Source organism: Lutra lutra, chromosome 6 (assembly GCF_902655055.1).
Source record: "Lutra lutra chromosome 6, mLutLut1.2, whole genome shotgun sequence".
Taxonomy (NCBI): Eukaryota; Metazoa; Chordata; class Mammalia; order Carnivora; family Mustelidae; genus Lutra; species Lutra lutra.
Window position 1 is genome coordinate 131,003,551 of NC_062283.1, and position 23,700 is coordinate 131,027,250.

At 43.3% G+C, this 23,700-nt stretch overlaps 1 protein-coding gene across 1 annotated transcript in view; it reads left to right on the plus strand.

Moving 5' to 3' along the window:
- Positions 1–23,700, plus strand: part of LOC125102363 (uncharacterized) — a 185,629-nt gene that overhangs the window by 145,084 nt on the left and 16,845 nt on the right. The window contains exons 34-38 of the mRNA XM_047733495.1: positions 3,285–3,514; positions 4,462–4,600; positions 5,836–5,956; positions 15,951–16,060; positions 23,233–23,382. Of these exons, the coding sequence (XP_047589451.1) occupies positions 3,285–3,514; positions 4,462–4,600; positions 5,836–5,956; positions 15,951–16,060; positions 23,233–23,382 (750 nt within the window). The remainder of the gene's footprint in view (positions 1–3,284; positions 3,515–4,461; positions 4,601–5,835; positions 5,957–15,950; positions 16,061–23,232; positions 23,383–23,700) is intronic.

The window sequence follows — 23,700 nt, forward strand, 5'->3', positions numbered from 1 at the left end:
ATTGGTTTTTCTCTTGCTACTTTTAAGATTCTCTCTTTAACTTTTGACACATTAATTATAACGTGTCTTGGTGTGTATCTCTTATTTGGAGCTCTCTGGATCTCCTGGACTTAGATATCTGTTTCCTTCCCTAGGTTAAGGAAGTTTTCAGTCATTATTTCTTCAAATAAGTTTTCTGCCTATTTCTCTTTCTTTTCTCTTTCTCGGACCCCTATAATGCAAATGTTATTATGCTTGATATTGTCTCATAGGTCCCTTAAGGTATCTTCATTTTTTAAAATTCCTTTTTCCCTTCATGGCACTGTCTGGGTAAATTCCATTGTTTTGCATTCTAGCTTGCTGACTCATTCATCTGCTTCATCCAGTCTGATGTTTAACACCTCTAGTGTATTTTTCAGTTCCGTTATTACATTCTTCAGCTATGAGGACTTGTGTTTGGTACTTTATTATGTTTTCTATCTCATTATTGAATCCTTACTGTGTTAATTCGTTCCTCTCCCAAGTTTGGTAAGCATCTTTATGGCATTTACCCTGAATTCTTTATCAGGTAGATTACTTATCTCCATAGCATTATGGTCTTTTTCTGAGTCTCTCAGTCTTAGAGTGCCCTTGTGTAGTTGATGAAACTTCTCGTTCAACCTTGCCCTAGCTTTTGGTTGTTTCTTAAAACTTTGTGATTGTCTAATCAGCCTGATTTAATATTGATATGTCCTTGTCATTGAGGATGTACCAAGGCCTGTCAGTGTTCCAAGGGGAGAAATTTCATTTAGCACCAAGTTTCAGGCTAATCTGAAGCTAGACCTACAGGCAGCAGCTTTTAAAATATGCAAATATGTTGGGGCTTTGGGTGGCTCAGTAGGTCAAGCATCTGCCTTGGGCTCAGGTTGTGATCGAGCCCCAGGTTGGGCTCCCTGTTCGGTGAGGAGTCTGCTTTTCCCTCTCCTTCTGCTCCTCCCCCATCACACCACTCATATCCTCTCTCTCTCTCTCTCTCTCAAATAAATAAATAAAATCTCTAAAAAATACATGCAAATATAGTCTAGTGCAGCCACAGTCATAATTCCTGCTGGCCTACAAAATGTGGAACTCTACATGAATATATAAGCTCTTTCTGGGAGGACTTTTGAGCCATATTGAAGCACAGAAGGCGCACAAGGATGGTGTCTTCCTGCTTATGCTCCCTGGGAGCATCTCTGTAGCCTCTAGATGTAGGGAAAACCTGAAACCTGCTCCTCAGGCCAAAGCTGCAGCATAAGTAAATGGGCTTTTTTTCACAACAAGACAGGGTTGCACTTCAGTCTGCCATCTGCAGTGCCTGGAAGAGGTGGCCTGTCACATACTGTCTTTCTGACTGTGACATTCCCTTGGAGCTCAGGAATGTCAGCCCCCTTGGCCACCAGTGGCAGGCAGTCAAGGAGCGTTCCCTGTGTGGATTTCATATATCCACTGGCATTAACTAGGCAGCTGGAGAATGTAGGGTTTAGGGCACACTCTCCAGCTTCAGAAAGGCAGCAGGAAGATGTCTTGACTGCACGTGCCTGGGGGCTTTGGGAATGCAACAGGAGGAAGAAATGTCTTGTCCATGTGCATATTCTGGCTTTAGGCTGAGAGCAGGAAAACACTGAGACTGCTCACAGTTGCCAGCCCCAACCAGTGAGTATAGACGTGTTGCAACCACCTGTGCTCACCAGCCTTAGCTGAGGAGTGGGAGAATGCTGCCACTGCTTGCTCTTGCCTGCCCCAGCTAGGGAGCAGGGAAGTGTTGCAAATGGTGCCTGCTCTGGCTTCAGCAAGGCAACCCAACAGTGCCATCACCAATTGCCCCTGCCTGTCTTTGCAAGATGGTGGTGGGAGGGTTTTGCATCTGAGCTCACCCACCTGTGCTAGCGAACTAAGTGGAGGGTGAAATACTGGCATCTGCCAGTGGCATCCTCCATCTCTGGGGGAGTTCCTCCGCCCCTGCTCTTCCATTTGCTTTTAGATTAGCCAATAAATCTCCTTCAGGTATAGTCCCAGGTGCTTTTCAGACTACTTTTTTTTTTTTTTTTTTGCTGTGTCTTCAGGTGAAACTGCATACAAACACTTTAAAGGGAACATCTTGGGGCTTTTTGAGCAGAGTGGGGCCACATGGCCTATAGGCTGCCCCCTCATTGTCACCATGCTCAGCCTTGGCCTGTTGACTATTTTCCATTACTGCATAAGGTTTTATTTGATGAAAGGTTCCTGAGGATAAAACAAATCTGGAAATCTTGGGTTAGCTCCTTAGTGAGTAGGTAGGCTCCTCGAGGGGCTGTCTGCCACATACAGGAGCTGTGAGCTCTCCCCTGGGTCTGGCTTGCCAACTCCGCCTCTGACCAACCCTCTTTCTGGCAGGAGCCTTTCTGTAGATATGTTAATAGCACGGGTCCAGTTACACTGGGTGGGTGTTCTTCCTGTTCTGAGCCAGGAAACTTGAGTGTCTGAGGTGCTGTTGCTGAATGTTCTCTGAGTCCTTTCTTGCAGTAACCTCATGATCCAAGTTTGCATTTTTGCAAAGCAATGCTCCTTTTCCTGTGACTGAGACCCTGTCCTCAGGTGAGAACCTGGATGCAGGTTCCCGTTTTGTCTGTCACTCTCTGGGTGACCTTGACCCTCACACCCTGGCTGCAGTAGAGGGGGACCTGAAAACCTTGTTCCCTCCACATTCTCCAGGGCGGAACGGTCTCTCAACAAACACTGAGTTAAGGCAACTGCCAATGAATGAACAAACAAATCATTATTCTAAAGGAAAATTGCCCATTGGATAATAAGTTCAAATTAAGAGACATGTAAACTTTTAAAGGACAGGAGAAGGACTAGAAGATAAGATAAACTTATGTTTCCATTTCCTCATCCATAAAACAAGTAAAATCCCTAATTTTAGGTCATATTACAGCTCTACCGTGAAGGGGAATTAAATCTCAAGTGTGTTGAAGGGTACTTTCCAGACTGCAGAGTCTAAACACAAAAGGCTTAATTTTTCAAAGGCAGATAGAAGGTTAATACCCAAGTAAAAGAGTTTTTAAAATGAGTGGTACAGGACTCAAGCAGAAAGCTGGAATGGAGATATTTGCCTCTTTTCTGTATCTTATCTATTTAGAAAGGATGCTTACCCTCTCTAAGCTATAATGTGCTCTAAGCCCATAACCCATTCCTCCTACGGAGAACACGCATTCTCCAAAACGCTCCTTCTCCGTGGGTTAATGTAAAAGTTTATCCTATATTGATCTATGATTAATAAAGAAGACTTTCTGTAATGCTTTCAGCCAGATGTGTCCAGAGTGCCAGGATTCAGAAATCCGTTCCAAAGCAGCCCCAAAGCCTCCAGACTGCTGAGGGGCCCATGCAATGCGGTGATGTCCCTTGCTGTTCTGAGATCCTTTCTGGTGCTGTGGAAGCAGCTGGAAGTGCTAAAGGAGCACTGGGGCCGACTCAAACTGCGAGGCCAGGACCTTGATTCTGTCTCCCTCCACAAACAGTTCTCAGAACTCTACGGGTGAGCATTGCTGAGGTGGAAATCGCCGTGAATGAGTGGAATCTGGTGTCTGATAAATTCCTCCCCTTACGCTGAGGGCGAGATTTGGTCTATAAACCTGGTATGCCCAGCCCCACTGAGCGCAGAGGAAGCTGGGCGATGTGTCCTGTCACCAGCGCTTTATAGGAACAGCTGGATTCTATTGACTACACAGACAGTGCTGTGTTCCACTAAGCAACACTGTATCTCATTTACCTAGAGTTCTGTCTCAAGGAACTTGTGCTTCTCCGGTGTCCCCACGGTGCTGACTCGTCAGCTTTTTTAGTTCATAGGATCCCAGTGAGCACTAGGTAGGGAGAGACTGCTGCTGTGACCTCCTCCCCATTTCCTGTCCCATTGGACCCAAGTGTTGAGTCTCTCGTATTTTCTCTCTCTCTCTCTGCAGCCAGAGGTATAATATGGTGCAAGGTCTTAGGTCTGCGGGAGGGTGGGGTGTTAGGGGTATTTCACAGCTTCTGGCTCTAGCTGGGATGACTTAGCAGGCAAGAAAGACATGTTGCTTCTGCCATGTGTTTTGCTATCAAACAAGCATCCACCAAGCGTCCACTCACCATTCTTGGACCTTACTGAGCACAAGAAGGTTCTCTTTGGTGGCATAGTCCGAATGGTCTATCCTACAAGTTATTACAGTCAGCTTTCCTGGTAACTAGGCAGTGAGAAAACTTGTCAATGTTTTGAAGAATGAAGAGTGAAATTATATGTACCCAAGGGGAAAAGTCCTCGGGATTTAATATTGGCTAAGGGCGTGGCAACTGTGGTGAATTTAGATGGCAATATGAGTTTCTATAATGGGTTGGGAGGTTTATACACGATGACAGGAAGCAGAATGTGAACAAAAATAATTGTCGGAGAATCTAAATAAGAAAAAATACGATTGTTTGCTAATTTCTGTCTCTTTTCTTTAATAGAACTGACATTCTCTATCCCAGCATGAAAGCTATAGCTAGGCGGATGGGGAAAGAAGATGAATTCGAAGATATTATAATAAGCAGTCAGTCTATTCTTCCCCCCAAAGGAGCTTCAGAAATCGAAATAAAAACTCAGCAGGTATGCAGGAACTATTTTGAATGTGACTTTGAAAATTTGCTTTACGGCATAAGCTTGTAAAACTACAGATATACCCAAGTGGCATTATTTTCCCTAAGATATTAAGTGGAGATTGAAGATATGTCAATCACTAAACAGCCTCAGAGAGAACTAAGTATTTAAAACATGTGGGGCTTTGATTAAGTAAATAACTAGCCCTAATATCTCCATTTTGTAGGTCTAGAGCTGTGTATTTTGATTCTCCTCTAATTAAAGTACACTACCACAATAAAAGATGATGATAGAGAACATACTGGCATCTTAAATTTAAAATCTAACACAAAATTATCCACTGCCCCCAACACATACATCCATGAAAAATGGGATATTTAAAATAGCGGCTATGATTGATTGTTTTTCTGAGAATAAGTCATGATTTATGCACAGGTCCATTTGGTGTGCTAGAAGGTCTATGTGGGAGGTTGTTTTTCCAAGGATTTGTTCACCTTGGTCCTGGGACACCATCTCCACATGGCTGTGTTCCCTTGTGTCTATAACAGGCAAGGCTGTGTTCTCCTTGTTATGGTAACAGGCAAGCAAAAATTCTAGCTGTTTGAGTGTCAGTGGAAGTGTCCCCTGAAGATCAAGAATTCAATGGCTACCCGTCCCCCACCCCTGCAACACACAGTGTTGGGACCCCAGTCCCAAGCCCATTGTTTACCCTTCTGAGCCCTGGTTCTCTCTAGAACCTGGGGTCCTCTGACAGGGAGAAACGTGGGCTCTACAAGCATAATGGGTAAAGTAAGGGCACATGATTATTGGGAGAGTTTTCTCCTAGTCATGTTTGGATTTTAAAATATTCTCATGAAATCCTCCTTGATATCTAAATTGAGTTTTAGGCCAAGGGGTTTCTCTTGTAATAATAACTCATGAAATTCCTGCCCACATTCAGAGACCCCCCAATATACATGAGGTCACCTCAGACATTGAGCACTTTGCAATTTAGCACGACTTGGTACAAAAGGGTTGTATTTTATCAACTGGGATGTGGGCCAGGAGAAAAGCTGTTGGTCTCTAAAGAGGTGTATCAACCCTTGCAGAAGCACTTGGAAATCCAAGGAAGGAACCCTTCCTTCTCCCTGGGAGAGAGTAGCTGAAGAACAGGACATAGCCCCAGACCCTTCTGTAGGAATTTGACTCAGGATCTCAAAGTGTAAGCGGAATGTAAAAAGTGACTCTTAAACCTCTGACTCTAGCTTCAGAAACTTCTGGAAAATCTTGAAATTCATATGATCCAAGAAGTATTAAGAAAAGTTAACAGAGAGATAGCACTGGTTGTATCAGAAAAATCCAAGAAGACGTGTACTCTCCCTACAGGTAATGTTTATTTTATTACTCCACAAAATAACATTTATTCATTTTTTCCTAATTATAAAAGCAATCCATATATCATTTTCATGGTAAAAGAAAATTACCACAATGTCCAGAAAATGATATAAAAATTACTTTTTAACACCTTGGTTCAGAGAGAATTATTAACATTTTGACATATTTCCTTCCACCTGACGTCTTTTAAATAGAAAACATTTGTTAAGTTCATTCTCAACTCTGCTGATTCCCTCATAACCAAAATAAAGTTGAAATGGGTAAAACACATAAGCTTTTCTTATTTGTAATATATTTAAGTGTGTGTGTGTGTGTGTATAAAATACATATATATGACATATATGTCAAAATCTTACAGATACATGTATTTGGGGTGGGAAGGCAGTCGCAATTACTTCCTTTCATCTGAAGTCTAAAGTCAGGACCACTCCATGGACATGTGATCAGTGCACTTACAGAGTACTTTGGCTTGCATGCTTTATGGGTACCATCTTGAAACTCTTGATTTTAACTTAGAATTTGTGTTTTGTGAGTCCATGGAGGGTGCACTAAGGACTTAGAGACTTGGTCTTAAACATAGTCCCACTTCTTACTGCCTCCTCACCTTGCCAAGAGGGGTTCTCAGCTGCCTACTCTTCTGCTTTCTGGCACCGTAAACACCTCCCCACTAGCATTCCCACCCAGGAGTTACTACTGCCCTCCACTCCACTGGGGACCTGATCAGGAGGAATATCAGGATATGTGTACCTAGTGGTATCTCAAGGACCCTAGTCTGGAAACATCATGGTATGTCTGATGGGTAACTCAGTGGGAGCAAGCCTATTGCCTATCCTGAGATTCGTACAATACCCTGGAATGGAGGTTACAATACCCTTAGGGTTGCCTGTCCACAGCGGGCCCCCAGGAGGGAAAGCTGCCTGGCTCCACCTCTCTGCCCCCAGCGAGGGCATGGGGCCACCAGGCAGCAACTGCACACACATTCATGCTTCCGGGCACAGGATGGAACCCCTGGGTGCCTGTGAGGGTTGCACTAGCCTCACAAGCATTCCTGTGCCTGGGGAGCACAGCATTAAAAACGAGTAAAAACACCATGACAGGTCAAGAGAGGGACTGCGGAAGAAAGAAACCACTGTGTCTTAGTACCTCTAGGGGTGCTTTTTCCCCCCTGCTTTTTCAATAAGAAGCCCTGTATTTTTATTTTGCACAGAGTGCCATAGATTACATAGCTGATCCTGTCCACACTTCAATGTCTACTCCTGACTCCTACTAATTCTGTAGGAAAATCCCCAACCTTTAAATGACGGAGAAGTTGTTTGATTAGCAAACTAAATTAGATCTTCCTTTTGAGACAAATTCCACGGACATTGTAATGTGCATTAATCATCTAGGTCCTCACCTAAGACATTGTCATTCTTATCAGTGCTTTGAGTATAACTGAATTCTGGAAATAGGGCTTTGGGAAAAGGCTATGCAATGAGAGGGCAAGCCACTTCTCGACTAGGGATGTCACCACACCCAGTGAGGTTAGCTTCAATGACAGAACATTTAATAAGACACAAAAGCACTCGTTGTCTGTGCTCATTTGCTGCATCCAGGTGGCTCCCTTCGAGTCTTGGGAGAAAATCCACAGGTACCCAGCAGGTGCAACCCTCTGCGTGTTTCAGGCTGTGGTTTAATGAGACACCCGGATAGTGGGGGAAGGGAGGAAGCTTTTGACCTTGCAGTTCTGCTGTGTGCTGCCTGAGCAGGGTGCTCCTCGGCTGTGCTTGGAAAGAGCCTTCAGTAAGGGGCTGGTGGGAGTCAGGCATAGGGGAGGTAGAGTTACTGTTAATGGTGGTAAGGTAGATATTACCAACATTTGGCTACAGTGTGCTGGCCAATTCTAAGCTCGTTTTCAGATTCTACACTCATGACTTTTGAAACAAATGCCAATAGTGAGGATATCTTGTTATTGCAGGTTTTGTTTTGGTCTGTGTGGCATGACTCGATGTGGGGGTCCTACTGTAGTGCGTTCCGCCAGGGCAAGTGATGGAGTCCCTGCTGTGTGCCAGGGGTGCTTTTATAGACATTTCTTCAGTGTAGTCTTCCTGAGACCTCTGTAGACCGGGAACCTTCAAAGAAGGCATTGAAACCTTGGAATGCCCACCCACCTACTGTGCATCTCAGCAACAAGAAGTCACCATAGTGAATGGGGCTTCCAACAGGAGCCACTTCTTCATGCAGAGACCACCTTTTGCAGTCAAGGTTAGCTTGGCACTGGGAGTTTCTAGAGAAGGAGTTGGGAATGGAAATTACTGAGATCCAGGGGATCTCCCAAGCTCGTGTCCTTCCCTCAGGGTCTTCTCTCTCCCTCTTGGCCAACTCTGGTGTCCACATTTATTACCAGCCAGAAAGAAACCCTCCAATACTTCTCTGTCTCCCCCACTCCTTCCCACCTTGTCTTAGAGCTTAATCTTCTTGTATAATTTCTAAATGAGTTTCCAGTCTATCAGGGGGCATCTGAAAATGTGGCAGCCATACCTGGTCCAGTGCTAGTTTGTCGGAGCTGATCTGGTCCTCCCCTGAGAACTCTAAAAAGTCACTCCAGACATCCTTGTTAAGTCTCAGGGCTTGGCCTAGCAGAGAGCTGAGTTCTACTGATTCAGAAAGGCTCTGTTGTTCCCTATATTTGACATTTTGGCATTGAAGTCATTCTTTTTTTTTTTTTAAGATTTTATTTATTTATTTATTTGACAGACAGAGATCACAGGTAGGCAGAGAGGCAGGCAGAGAGAGGAAGGGAAGCAGGCTCCCCGCTGAGCAGAGAGCCCGATGCGGGGCTCGATCCCAGGACCCTGGGATCATGACCTGAGCCGAAGGCAGAGGCTTTAACCCACTGAGCCACCCAGGCGCCCCTGCATTGAAGTCATTCTTAATTGATTTTCTCAATTTCTCTGAACTTTTATAAGGTCAGCCATCTCCAAAGTGGAATATCTATATCCCGGGGGTATGGGAAGAAAATATTAAAGCTTCTAGATAGGGGCACCTGGATGGCTCAGTGGGTTAAAGCCTCTGCCTTCAGCTCAGGTCATGATCCCAGGGTCCTGGGATCGAGCCCCACATCGGGCTCTCTGCTCAGTGGGGAGCCTGCTTCCTCCTCTTTCTCTCTCTACCTGCCTCTCTGCCTACTTGTGATCTGTCTGTCAAATAAATAAATAAAATCTAAAAAAAAAAAAAAGCTTCTAGATAAAGGAAATCCATATGTAAGAAATCACATGTCACATTCCACACCGAGGTGTCTCAAAATGATCACTTTGAGGCAATCCACAAGCAAGCACTAAGAATAGTGGAGACACTTGTAATCCTGGTACGTGCTTATTGTCAGTTACATTATGAGGTTAAAAAGATAACCACATCTGATAAGAAGCAGAAAAATAATTTAAAAAGTCAAGAAAACTTTTAGGAATGTGGATTGAGATCCATTCTCTTTGCTGGTGAGTTTCACCCTAAGCATATCATACTATATTAACCAGTGATATTATTGTAGGCAGTTAGAAAAACATAAATATACACATGCTAACAGTAAGTGGACAAAAATGTTTTGCTTGAACCTAAAGTTTCCATTCCCTTGGTAACATAAACTGGCAAAATACTCACTAATCATAGTCTTTGGGTTACCTATGTTTACCTAGCATCATTGATCATTGTTTGTTCCAAACCTGTTCATACCAGTTTTGCTTGTCATTGTGTTTGAGTAATTTAATTAAGTATTATATAAGCCAATGAAATGGGAGTACAAAAAGAGATCTGTCCTATAAAAACCAAGTTGAAATAAACTGTGGTACATCCAGTCAATGGAATAATATTTAGTGCTAAAAAGAAATGAACTATCAAACCACGAAAGGACATGGATAGAAATGCATATTCCCAAAGTGAAAGAAACCAACCTAAAAAGACTACATATTGTATGATTCCAAATATATGACTTTCGAGAAAAGGCAGAACTATGGAGACAATAAAAAGATCAGTGGTTACCAAGGGTTTAGAGGGGAAAGAAGGATGAACAGGCAGAATACAGAGGATTTTTAAGGCAGTGAAACTATTCTGTATGAAAATATAATAATGGAGAGATGCCAATTACACATTCGCCAAACCCATGGCTTCACCAAGAGTGGACCATAACGTAAACTATGTACTTTGGGTGATAATGACATGTCATTGTACACTCATCAGTTGTAACAAACATACCACACTGGTGTAGGATGTTGATAGTTGGGGAGGCTGTGTGTTGGGGTAGAGGAGGCATGGAATATGTGGGAAGTCTCTGTACTATCTGCTCAATTTTTCTATGAACTTAAAACTGCCCTAAAAAAGGATACATTTGGATTGTTTCATGGTCTTTTAGTTTTCTTTCCATAAAAAGAAATGAGCAAACCAATAAAACCACACACTAGAAAACCACACAACGTGTTATGGTTTCTAGAAGAAAGATAGTACAGATCTCCAATGAGTGGGTTCATACAAAGAAAAGGCCTAAGTTCTATGTTAGAAAATTGGCAAATGTTTGTATATTTGTATATTTTTAAGTTAAATGTTTTTAAGTTAAATATTTAAAATGTCAAGTTACTGCAAGTCATTTTTTAAAAGCATTCTCTGGTTTAACAGACTTCTTTTGATTAACCTACTCTTAGTCTTGATTGTAAGGAAAGGACTTCTAATGTGTTTCACAAGGGTTAGGGGGCGAGAGGGGGATGTTTTGTTCTGTTTTTTTACCTAAACAAGTTTGGGAAACTTGTAAATAATGTTAAAAAGGTTTTCTTTGCTCCAGACCTTCTCAGAGCCTTTACTATGATAGTGCGCACTATAAAGTTCCAGAAGAGAGAGTATGAAATGTTCTTTATTTTTAAATTTTTTAATTAAATTCAAGTTAGTTAACATATAGTATATTATTAGGTTCAGGGTAGAGTTTAGTGATTCATCATTTGCATATAACACCCAGTGCTCATTACATCAAGTGCCCTCCTTAATACCCCATCCCCCTACCCACTGAAGCATTCTTTAAATTTATTTGACCACAGAACATTTTTCTTCCCTTGAGAATATATATTGTCAACTCAAGGGACTAGTGTTCTGGGGAGCAGTTTGAGAAACACAGGAGTACAAAATATATACATACATATGGTTGAAGAAGTAAGATTTCAACCTACCCACTTTTGGGGGGGCTGCCGGCAGGTCAGGAGAATGTTGGTTGGCAGTTGGATGCCTTCAAGTTTCAGTTCTGCTTGGCTCAGGACCCAGGAGTCACTCAGGCAGAGGTTAGCAGTTGTATTAGAGAAGCGAAATGTATGAAACCAAGATGCCTTTCCTAGATGGAGGAGGCTGACTGGAGGGTAGGGAGAGTGTTCATAGAGGGAGAGAGGGGAAGTGGTTTGGCCAGCAGGGAGTCAAAGTTTCCTCCAGTCAAAGGACCTGGGAACAGAGTGAGAGGAAAAAACAAAACCCTAATTCAACCTCCAGTGTGCTGTCTCCTTCCCACCTCCATGCTGCCGTCAAAAACTGCTTCATCTTAAAGAAGCCATGACCACACACACACACACACTGATATGGAGACCCATTTGGAGACTACCAACTCCACCTGGCCAGGAATTACTTCTCTTGGATGAATTCTACTTTCCCTGGCTTCCCATGACTCCTGGCTACAGAAGTACTTGCGTGCTTGAACTTGAACTCATGAGGAAGAAGCATGGTGGGGAGGTTTCCCAGCACTTTGGTAAAATACTTCCCTTTCAGCTGAGCCCAGAGCTAAACCCAAAACCACCTCTGTGGGCATTTGCCAGGTGATGGCCCCCAAACCAGAAATGTGTGGCAGATGTGTTCCCTCACCAGGCTTTTCCATGAGCCAGAGACCTACCGCCAATGTACCCTGGAAAAAGTATCCAATTTCTTGTCTGAAAATTTTCTGAAATGTGCATGAGCTCTGTTTTGTCAAAGCTTAGACTTAAAAAGGTCTTAAACATCTTAAGAAGTGTGAACTTCTAGACACATTAACTCTTTTGGATTTTCCACTCCAACCATGCCAGGACAATGGTGTTAGGTCTACTCACGTTTATTATCCTAAGGGAAAAACAAAGTCAGATTTATATGTTCATGATGGAAAATAGTCAACAGTAGAAGAATTCTGGAACCCCATTTTCAAAATCAGGTCCACCCAATAAATAAGATAATTGCACATACCAGGGGCTCTTGCTCTGTCATAGCCACATTTCTGAGAGGATTGCGCTAGACTGTGTTGGATGCTTCCTCTTGTGGGCACCAAGTCTCTGTCAGAAAAATGAAAGTATGAGTAGGAAATCACATCTGAAATTAGAAACAGCTAGGAACAGGGTGTGGCCCTGTGTGTACTCTTGCTGTTGACCAGCACCCCCATAACAGTAAAGGGGGAAGGGCAGGGGTTGGCTTTTACCTCTGATTCCATAGGCTTCTCTTTGTTTCCAGACTCCCCTCAGGCCATGCACAAGGAAGTAGGCCATACCCGACATAATTAAACATATACATGTGCTTTTCTCTTCCATATGGAAGTTAAGCAGCGTTGACATAGTCCCACAGTTTCAGCACTGTCATATTATTTTTAAGTTTGATTTCTTTAACAGCTAATACATTCACCTGGTTCAAAACTCAAAACAATATGAAAATATATGTGTGTAGAGATCTCATTGCCACCACTGACCCCCTTTCATCATCCCATGTAACCTTTTTATTCGTTTTTTAATATATACTATTGGTGTTTCTTTATGCATATACTAATTCATTCTTTCATCCAATATCTATTTATTGAGCCCCTAGGATATACCATACTACTATATTTTAGGCACTGTTTGGGGAATACATCCTTACTTTCATGGAGCAAAACTCCTTACTCTTGTGGAGTTTATGATCTAGAAGGAAATCGGCAGATAATAAGCAATAAACACAAGAAATAAGAAAACAATGGAGTAAGGAGGATGGTGGTGTGGGGGTTTGAAGAAGGCACATTGTAATTTTAAATAGAGTGGTCAGGATAGACTTCATGGAGAAAGTGACATATTGAGCAAAATTTGAAGGTGATGAGGGAGTTGGCTATGTGGCTGTCTGGGCAGACAGATAAACAGACAAAGAACAGTCCATCCAGAAGCCCACACAGAGGACCTAAACAGAGTATGCCTAACATGTTTATGGAACAGAAAGACCCAAGTGTGGCTGGAGTGGAGAGAGTGAGGGAGAGTATTAGGAAATGAAACCAGAGAAGAATAATGAAAAGACGATGGATCATACAGGGCCTACTCTTAGTGTTTACTCTGAATGTAATGGGGAACTTGTCCCAAATTTTGAGTGACATGATCTGACGTTTTTTTTTTTTAAGATTTTATTTATTTATTTATTTATTTGAAAGGCAGAGATCACAAGGAGGCAGAGAGGCAGGCAGAGAGAGAGAGAGGGAAGCAGGCTCCCTGCTGAGCAGAGAACCCGATGCGGGACTCGATCCCAGGACCCCGAGACCATGACCTGAGCCGAAGGCAGCAGCTTAACCCACTGAGCCACCCAGGCGCCCAATGTATTTTATTTTTAAAGATGTATTTATTCATTTAGGGGAGGAGGAGAGGGAAGGGAGAACAAGAATCTCAAGCAGACTCCCTGCTGAAAATGGAGCCCAGCTTGGAGCTTGATCTCACAACCCTAGATCATGACCTGGGCCGAAGAGTTGATGCTTAACCAACTGAGCCACTTAGGTGTCCCTGATATGACATATTTTAATGGAATCTCCCTGGCTGCTGTGTTGAGAATGGACTGTAAAGGGAAAAGGGTGGAAGAAGGGAGAGGCTGCTTTGGAGGCTAATGCAAAAATCCGAGCATGGAGAGATGGTGGTCAAACAAAGCTGGGAGCAGTGGAAGTATTAAGTGGTCAGATTTGGGGCATGTTATTGAAGTAACCACTAATGGATTGTGTGTTGGATGTGGGAGAAAGAGAAGAGTCCATGAGAACTCCAAGATTTTTGACCTGAGAAATTGGGAAAGTAGAATTGCCATCAGCTAAGATGGCAAGTTAGGGAGGGAAGATTAAGAATTTATTTATGCCCAAATGACATTTAAAATGCATCCCAATGTTTATAGCAGCACTGTCCACAATAGCCAAACTATGGAAAGAGCCTAGATGTCTGATGTCCATCAACAGATCAATGGATAAATATGTGGTATATATATGATGGAATACTATGCAGCCATCAAAAATTGAAATCTTGCCATTTGCAATGATGTGGATGGAACTAGAGTGTATTATGCTAAGTGAAATAAGTCAATCAGAGAAAGACAACTATCATATGCTCTCACTGATTTGAGTAATTTGAGAAACAATACATAGGATCATAGGGGAAGGGAGGCAAAAATGAAACAAGATAAAACCAGAGAGGGAGACAAACCATAAGAGTCTATTTATCTCAGGAAACAATCTGAGGGTTGCTAGAGGGAGGGCATGAAAGTAATGGGGTGGTTGAGTGATAGACATTGGGGAGGGTATGTGCTATGATGAGTGCTATGGATTGTGTAAGACTGATGAATCACAGACTTGTACCCCTAAAACAAATAATACATTATGTGTTAATAAAAAATAAAAAATAATAAGATAAAATGCTTTTTAGATATCTAAGAAGAGATGCCAAATGACTATTGGATCTAAATTTGAGGTTGTCAGCATATGGATGATATTTGGCCATGAGACCAAATGAGATAGCAAAGAAAGTGAGCGTAGGTAGAAAAAAGGTAGATAAACCAAGGGCTGAGTCTGAGGACCCTCTCATATTAAGAGCTGGAGTGGGGAAGGGGAAAAGAAGAACCAGCAAAAGGGACTGAGAGGGATCAAACAACAAGAAGAAAACTAGGACAGAGTGGTATCCCAATGTCTAGTAATAAAAGTTTCTCAAGCAAGAGGAATGTGACAAATCATGTGTCATGCTTCTGGTAAAGCAGTGGTTCAAGTAAAATGAACATTTTTAGTAATGCTGAGGTCGCTGGTACTTGATACAAAATCAGTTTCAGGGAAGTGGTGGGGAAGAAAGCTTCTTAAGCCTTCTCAGCAGGCTTAAGAAGGATTTTGAGAGAAGTCACAGACAGTAAAGACAGGGGTTGTGGGGTGGAGGATTTTTATGAGGTGGGAGAAATAATGTGTGCTATTGTGAATGACCCAGGATAGAGGGGAGAAGTGATATTGGAGAATGCTGTATTTCTGGAGTGATCATCTTGAATAGGCTTGAGGGGATAGACCCTCCTTGAGTATATTTATCATATCCTTCTCATAAAAGATAAGAATATCTTTATATTCACTGTTCTTCACCTGGCATTTTTCACATAACAAACTATGGTTCTTTCCATATCAATACACGGAAAAGTTTCTCTCCTTTTATAGCTGCATACTATTCCATTGGAAGGACATACCACAGTTTATGTATTGCTTCCAAGATACTGCTGTCCTAAACAATGCTACTGTAAATAACTGTGCATATGCCTCATCTCATATGGCAGCCTGTTGCCACTTCAATCCATAGTCTGTCAGCTCTCAACCTTTCTAGTCTATGACTGTAAATACAATAGCTCTTCATTTATTTCTCTGAGTTGTGTTAGGCCAAAATAGGTGTTCAGATACATGTAGGGACTTAACGAAAATAGATATTGTGTTGGATCAATAGTAACATTTGATTTGGGATTTTTAATTATGATAACAGAATATTGTTCACTGGGCTATAGAGGTACTTTTCCAAATCTTTTCATTAGAGATCCTGTTAGAGATCTTCCTTATATCTATGTTCTGGAGGATTCTGTGACCTCAACTACCTCCTCCCCTCCCCCTGCCTCACCCATTAGTTTTTGTGTATTTGGAAATAACAGCTTCTTGTGTCCAGTGTTATGTCTCAGAGAATAGCCATTAATTGTTTTTCAACGTTTCATGATACTACCATTGGTATGTTTCTCCCCCTAGACCTTTGGAAACACCATGTCATGAAAGAAAACTTTTCCATTAACAGGCCACAAATAGTTGAAAAATTCAAACAGAGATTAATGGAAAATTACCAGGATGGTGGACTAGAGGTATGTATTAAAAGTTAATCATTTTAGAGTGTGTTTTATCGTAACAGAAATCAAATCAAGGAAGACTTCCCCTTTAACACATTTCCTAATGCTTCCCTTACTCCCTCAGAATAAAGATAGAAATTCTGAGGCTTAACTCAAAGTAGTAATCACTTGTCATTATTTTCATTTTGGAAAAAGATTGATTCCTAATAAATTATGGAAGAAAAATTAGAATATGCATGTTGGCTAATTTCAGATTTGGCCAGTTTTTTAAAAGTAACCTTGGAGTTTATTGATGAATAAGTTGTTTTAGCAACATTTCCTGTGTTTATTATTTTCAATTTTATTATTTTATTTTATTTTTAAAATTTTTTTGAGAGCAAAAGCACACGAGTGTGCGTGCATACGCAAGTGAGGGAGGAGAAGTAGATGGAGAGGAAGAGAGAGAATCCCAAGCAGACTCCATGCCCAGTGAGGAGTCTATCTTATGACCCGAGATCATGACCTTGACCTGAACAGAAATCAAAAGTTGAAAGCTTAACGGACTATGCCTCCCAGGTACACTCTGGGTTGTTTTTTTAATATAGAAGATTTAGACGAGAGAAACTAAAACAGCCTATGATTCCACTACCTAGAAAACATTTTTGAAATGTACAATACAAAAAAAAAAAAAAAAAGATCAGAAACGGTAACATTCCCACCCCTCCCTTGCTATAGCATCCCCACATCTCCACAAAGGGAACCAGTATCAACAATTTTTTTTGTGTTTGTATATATATTTGAATCCATAATAACTGTATATAATATAAATTTAACAATCATATGTATTTATTACATATAATATATACACACAAGTCCTTGGAGTTGTCAACTGTTGACCTAACTAACTCTAAACAGTGTTGAAAAGAATAAGAGAGCCTATGTGGATATATGACCATAGCAGAACTTTCAGGATCATTAAATGAAGCGTAAGTTCATTAGGTAGCTATGACTCCAGTTGCCTTTGAAATTCAACCATTTTTTTAAAAACCTGATTTAGCAAAACATGCTTCATTTTTTAAAACAACATTTCCCTCCAAGTTACATTTTTCTAAGCTCTTAAAATATTCCCCACAATTTTTTAAAAGACTTTATTTATTTATTTGACAGAGAGAGAGATCACAAGTAGGCAGAGCAGCAGGCAGAGAGAGAAGGGGAAGCAGGCTCCCTGCTGAGCAGAGAGCCTGATGTAGGGCTTGATCCCAGGACCCTGAGATCATGACCTGAGCCCGAAGGCAGAGGCTTAACCTACTGAGCCACCCAGGCACCCCATCCCCATAATTTTATAATAAACACTTGAGTCTTTAGTTATGAGGGACACGTTTTTCCTTAGAGCCTGATGATTGACACGTATTTCATATAAGCTCTCACTTATACTCAAACGTGGTCCTGTGTATTCTGATGAGGGGGGCAAATGCTTCCTTTTGGTCCCTGCAGCTCAGAGGTTTTCAACCCGAGGTACAGAGGTGATTGGGGTGGGGCAAAAAATTTTTTGGTTCTCCTTAAAAAAGGAAGGAAATTCTGACATGTGCTTCATCATAGATGAAGCTCAAAGACCTTATGCTCAGGGAAAAAAGCTGGTCACAAAAGAATAAATGCTACGTGATTCCACTGCTGTGAAATACCCACAGTAGTCGAATTCATAGAGACAGAAAGTAGAATGAATGGTGGTTTGTTAGGAGCTGAGGGGAGGGGGGATGGGGAGTTGGTGTTTAGCGGGAACAGGTGTTTCAGTTGTGCAAGATGAAAAGAGTTCTAGCAGTTGATTGTACAACAGTGTGAATGAACTTAATGCCACTGAACTTTACACTTAAAATTGTCTAAATGGTGGCGCCTGGCTGACTCAGTCGGTAAAGCATGTGACTCTTAATCTTAAGAGTCAAGAGTTCGAGCCCCACCTTGAGTGTGGAGATAACTTAAAAAAAAAAAATGGTTTCAATGGCAAATGTTACAAGAGGTATATTTTACCACAATAAAAACAAACAAAAAGTTTGTGGCTCAAGATCTGCTCAACCCCTATATATATCCTTTACTCCAACATTGAAGATGGGATTGTCTAGGAGAGAATGTGGGAATTAGGGCAAACCCATGTCAGGTCTAACTGATACCCAAAGCACACTGAAGGGGTTGGTGTCTACCTGCCAGTGTCTTGGAAGAAGAGGACACCAGGACGTTAGATCCCTCCAAACTCTATGCCTGGTGGACCTCTAAGCCTCTTCTGGATCATATGCAGTGACAAGGAACTCTCTCTCTTCCAAGCCCACCCGCCCTCCCCACCTCTCCTGGCAGCTTGTGTTTCAGGCAGCTCTCCCTGGATTGGCTTGGCCTCCCCACCACCTCCATCATGGATCCTAGTTCTGTCCCCAGGACACCACCGATCATAGTTCTGATCCCTCACAACAAGCCATTAGGTATCTAAAGGCAGGTCTGTCAGAGAAACTCAATGAGCACCATTGCTGGCGTATGTGAAGCCTCAGTAAAATTACAACGAAGGACCTGCTCTAGTAGCACAAACCCGAAGGGGTGTCCCTCTGGGTGGTGGGTTACAAACCCACCCTTCCTCCAGATGGGTGCAGCCCAAGCCAGGGCACATGAACTGGAAAAGGGAGCAGGCACCGTGCTCCCCCCCCTCACCTGGGTGCTTCTGGGCAGAGGACATGAGCCCTGACGTCTCTTCTTCAGACTAAACTGCCTTCATGTCCTTCACTCACTTTATATGAACAGCCCTCCCATCCTGGTCTGTCCCCTCTAAGTTCAAGATCATCTGACCAGGTGGAAAGCGTACTTGTTAATGCATGTTCTGCTTTGATTAATGCCATGAGAGTCCTGGGTATTGGCAGCCACGTCATGGATGACTCATTAGGCTGACAGTCTCCTGAAGCCACGTTGCCTTCAGACATCCTGCTGCTGCCTTATTATTAGCCTTGTTCTTACTCAGTTTCGTCCAGTCTGAACTTGAAATCCTTCAAAATCTGGATTTTTATCATCCAGCGTACTCTCTCTCCCTCCTAGGCTCATGTCAGCCTGCCCACAGTCTCCTCATTCAAGTCATTACTAAGAGTGTATGTCAGGACAGGTCCCCAAGCCCTGTACTACCTCCCTGGGGGTTCCCTTCAGGCTGACCACACTCTTTGGGCATAGTCATTCCATGGCCAGCAGCCCATCTGTTGTACTGTCACCTAGCCTATGTTCTCCATTGGTCCACAAGGACATCATGAGGAACTTTTCCAGATCTCCTGCTGAAATTCAGGTACACCGCATACATTATATTACTTGAGGAAAAGGTTCATCTGACTTGATTTTTCTCGAATCCATACTGGCCTCTAGTGATCTTTGTCTCCTTCTCCAAATTCTAGGAAACCAGTCTTTCACGATCTAACATCTTGCCCAAATTTTATACCAAATATGCTGACCGAAAGTTAGAGACTGACCTTTACTGCAAACCAGAACTATAATAGTCTATTGTGTGGATTCCAGAACCATTTCCATTCACATGCCAAAAGTCATTCATTCATTTAGCAAGTGTTTATAGATCTCCTTTGCCTTCCCCCCTAGACACTTTATTAGATTAAAGGCAAAAGGTACAGTTCTAGCCCTCAAAGAACTTATGGAATCAGGTGACCCAGAAGTGTCAAAAAAGGCACTTTACATTAAATGATTTGAGGGAGGCATACACAGGAGATACAACCCATCTAGAGGGTAGGGAAGAAATGGTCAGGGAAGACTTCCTGGAGGAGGGGTTGTCTGGGCCAAGTCTTAAAGTACAAATAGGAATTAACCAGATGAAGAGGGGCTGGGGAAGGAAGGCAGAGAAATCTAAGAAGGGAGTATAGCAGAGTTCAGAGGAGGACATTGAAAAGGAAGACAGGGTCAGCTGCTGAATGGCCTTGTAGGCAATCCTTAGGAGTCTGGATTTCATCCCAGAGTCAGTGGAAAGTCACTGAAGCATTTTGTCACCAGAGGTGGGTTTTAGAAATATCATCAAAACACCTTGTGTGTGCCTGATATTAGATCAATTATGAGGGGTTCCACGATAGAACAAACCACAGAAGTGCATTTTGCTCCCAGCAAAGCCAGACTTTTGCCATAACAAGGCCTAGCACCTACCATGCTTCACCCCAGGCTGGCTCTCCGGAAGAATCTGGTGGATTTTCCAGCCAGGGCCATTCATCACAGTTCAGGTTTAACTATTGGTGAAGGAATCAGCCCACTGGAGGACATGGTCTTCACTCTGTGTATGGAACCCAAGGACCTGCCCTGAAGTTGGAAGATGAACCTACTTCCTGCTGCATTTTGACACAGAGCTGACATTTAGTGACCCAAGAAGGCAAGGGTAGGTTGCAGAAGAGCTTTTAAGAAACACAATAACAAAATACGATTTCTCTGGATTCTGGAGATACTCAAGGGGGTCCTGGCCATTCCTTCACCTCTGGTGAACCAGAGGTGACTCCCCTTACTGGGTAAAGTGTCACACTGGCTAAGAGGGGATGGTAGAAGGCCATTGAGGTTCAAGTCTACCTTGCTGCTTGTTTGGGATTCTATATCTACTATGGCAGCTATGGTGATACTGGTTTGAGAAGTGTTTGCTCTGCTAAAAAGCTGTTGGAGGCCTTACTGGCATGCTCAGGTCCAGACACTGCTGTCCAGGACAGTGAGAGGTGAGTCACTGTGGCTGATTCCAAGCCCTGGCCCCAGCCCACCAGATGGGGTCACCAGCCACATCATGATGGCCTTGAATGTGGTCTCACATTCAGGCTTTTCAATGTTTCAGGCTTTCATCATATTCAGTCTGGGAAGTATTTCCTTTGTCATTACTAAATCACATAGCCTTGACCCTGTCACTATTAAGAACTCAAGGGCCTTGGTTCCCCTTGCCTGGATGTCAGAAGATAAATCCACCTGTCCTACTGCTCATTTTCCAGAGTGGCGTAGATTGCCCTCACGCCCGCTCCCTGTGAGGAACCCCCAGGGGATGAAGGAGGGAGGCTGAGTGCCTTGCCCTGACTGCCTGGCTCCTCTTCATTAAATCCCGCATGAACAGAGGGCGTCACCTATGGTTTCCATTCTGCCTCTCTTCAATGCACCCAAGCTGCTGTGGCTGTTGATCTTTACAAAAGCTTTACTATCTTTTCATTAGGTGTATATTTTCATATATAATTATCTTAATTGTGTACACATGTTATGATTATATTAGAAAATAGGAATATGATGTATTAGAAAATACACTCATTAGCTTACCCTCACTGATAACTACTATTATTATGTTGGCCCATTTCCTTCCAAACTTTATCATTTTTTTAATTCATTAACTTTTTAAAATCAAATTAAATCATTCTATATGCCCTTTTATTATAGAGTCCTTGTTTTCACTTGAGTACATGTTATCAACATGTTTCCTTGTCAATGAATGTATCTGTCCACAAGATTTTTGGTGGCTGTCTAGTATTTCCTTGTACAGACAGGTGAGAAAGATTCAAACTATTTCCCTTTATTGGGCACTCTTGGTCCTTTCTATTTCTCGTTTTGTCAGAAAGGCTTACATATATTTTTGTGTGTCACTTCTATTAACCCCTAAAGATGACGTTCTGGAAGAGGAATTACTGGGCCAAAGGGCATGAACATTTTAAAATCTTTTCACAGATACAGCTAGTTTGGCCTCCAAAATGCCACCCTGATTTCCCCTGCCATCAGCAGTGGGTGCGAGCCACTCTCCTCACTCCATCCGTCCTGGGTTCTATCACTGTTTGCCATCTCTGCTAGCTTGTCTCAGTAACTCGCCTTGGCAAAGCCTGGCTGGGCTTTCTCTGGAGGTTGGTGGGGGCACTGAGGTTCACTGATAGGACAGTGTACTGGCCCTCATGGGGACACAGGACCCGCCCCAAGCCAGAAACTTCTGTAGCACCCTGCCAGTGAGCCTGAAACCCTCCTGACCCCACAAGTGTTACAGATAAAGCTCATGTACTCATGCGGGCTGGGTCGTGGAGCAGGCCCCCTAAGACACCCAGATACACACATAGACACACTGATACACACAGGGACACACATAGACACAGAGAATATATAGACTATCACAGAGACATCCACAGAGAGACACAGACACACATATACATGTATTCTAATAGATCCAGACATACAAACATATCCACAAAGGCACAGAGATGCACTCGTGATAGAGACACCGAGACACACACGAGCCCTCGCCTGGACATGCAGGCACTACACAGGTCGATCTGTCCTCTCTTCTACACGTTGGCTCCCATTTCTCTCCAGAGCCGAAATCTAAGCTTGCCTGGGAGGGGCGGACTTTTCCTCTGTTCCTTAATGGCTACCTCTTCAGAAAGGTGCCGGATCTCTTCGAGAAAGGGAAGGAATGGGACGGTTGAGAGAGTAGCAGTATGTCTCTTCCACCAGAGCAAGAGGGGGGCCCCGACAGAGGCTCATTCTCCAGACGGCTCCTCTGGCTCTTCTCCAAGTCTGCTCTTCCTCACAGCCAAGGGGACATGCCCCCTCAGATCTCTGATATTCACTCTAGACCACACTTCAGGAACCTGGCGCCCTGGAATTCTCCCCGCAGAGTCTCCAGATCCTGCTCCCCAGAAGGAGAGTGGACCTTACCGCCAGCGTGCACACGCTGGCCTGAGGGGCGGTCCAGGGCGGCTGTGTGGGGTGTAGCTAGCCGGACTGTCTGTTCACGGGCATGTGAGCACCCTCCACAGTGTGATGTGGGGCCAGACGTGGGAGGACAAGGGGTTGTGCTGTAAGCTACAGGTTGGTGACCAGCTCTCTCCAAGTCACCACATTTCAGCACAGAACCCAGAGTAGTCCAAGAATGATCAAGTCAAACCTGGCCTTCCAAGTTACTTCGAAGATCTATTTTTCAAAGTAGGAGAATTAATAGTTTATTAGTTTGATTTATGACCCTTAAATATCTAGGGTACTTTGGTACGTGGCATGCAGGTGTCCATTTGTGCTCTCGTTCCTACCCTGCAAATACTGAGAGAGTGGACCTGAAAGAGAGACTCGCAAGGCCAGAACCCATGTTTTTCCGTGGCTGAGATATGGACCTGGGTCTGAGAGCCAAGGCAATGTGGGCCCTGGCATGTGAGGCCTTCCTGCTGGAGTTGCTGTGAATAATGCCCCTTCCTTTTCAGGTCACGTTCAGGAAAGACCACTTTGAGGGCTGCCTCCTTTCCTTGGGTTGCGATGTGATGGCAAGAGAACGCAGCAACTTTGAGAGCTACTCCATGTGTTACGAGCATGTGTTGGAGCACGCTCGGCAGCAGCTCTTCCAGAAAGAGCAGGTATGTTCCCAGGGAGAGAGGATGTGCGATGGGGTAGATGTGGGGAGGGAGGCCCAGGACTCACTCTGAAGAGGCGACTAGAATGGGAAGAGGGGAGTGTTCTCACACAAGAAGGGCGGGTGAACAGTACCCCCCAAAGTCTCCTCTCACTGGTTCGTTTTCCTGGGCTCTGGTATTCTCAGCTGCAAGGGTGATGGCCCAGGAACACCAGGCTGTGTGCTTTGGAGGTGTCTAGTGGGGAATATAAAACACTGGTGACAAAGGAGTTGCCTCCCTACCCCTGGGAAAATGCATAGCTGACCTGAGCAAACACAAAGT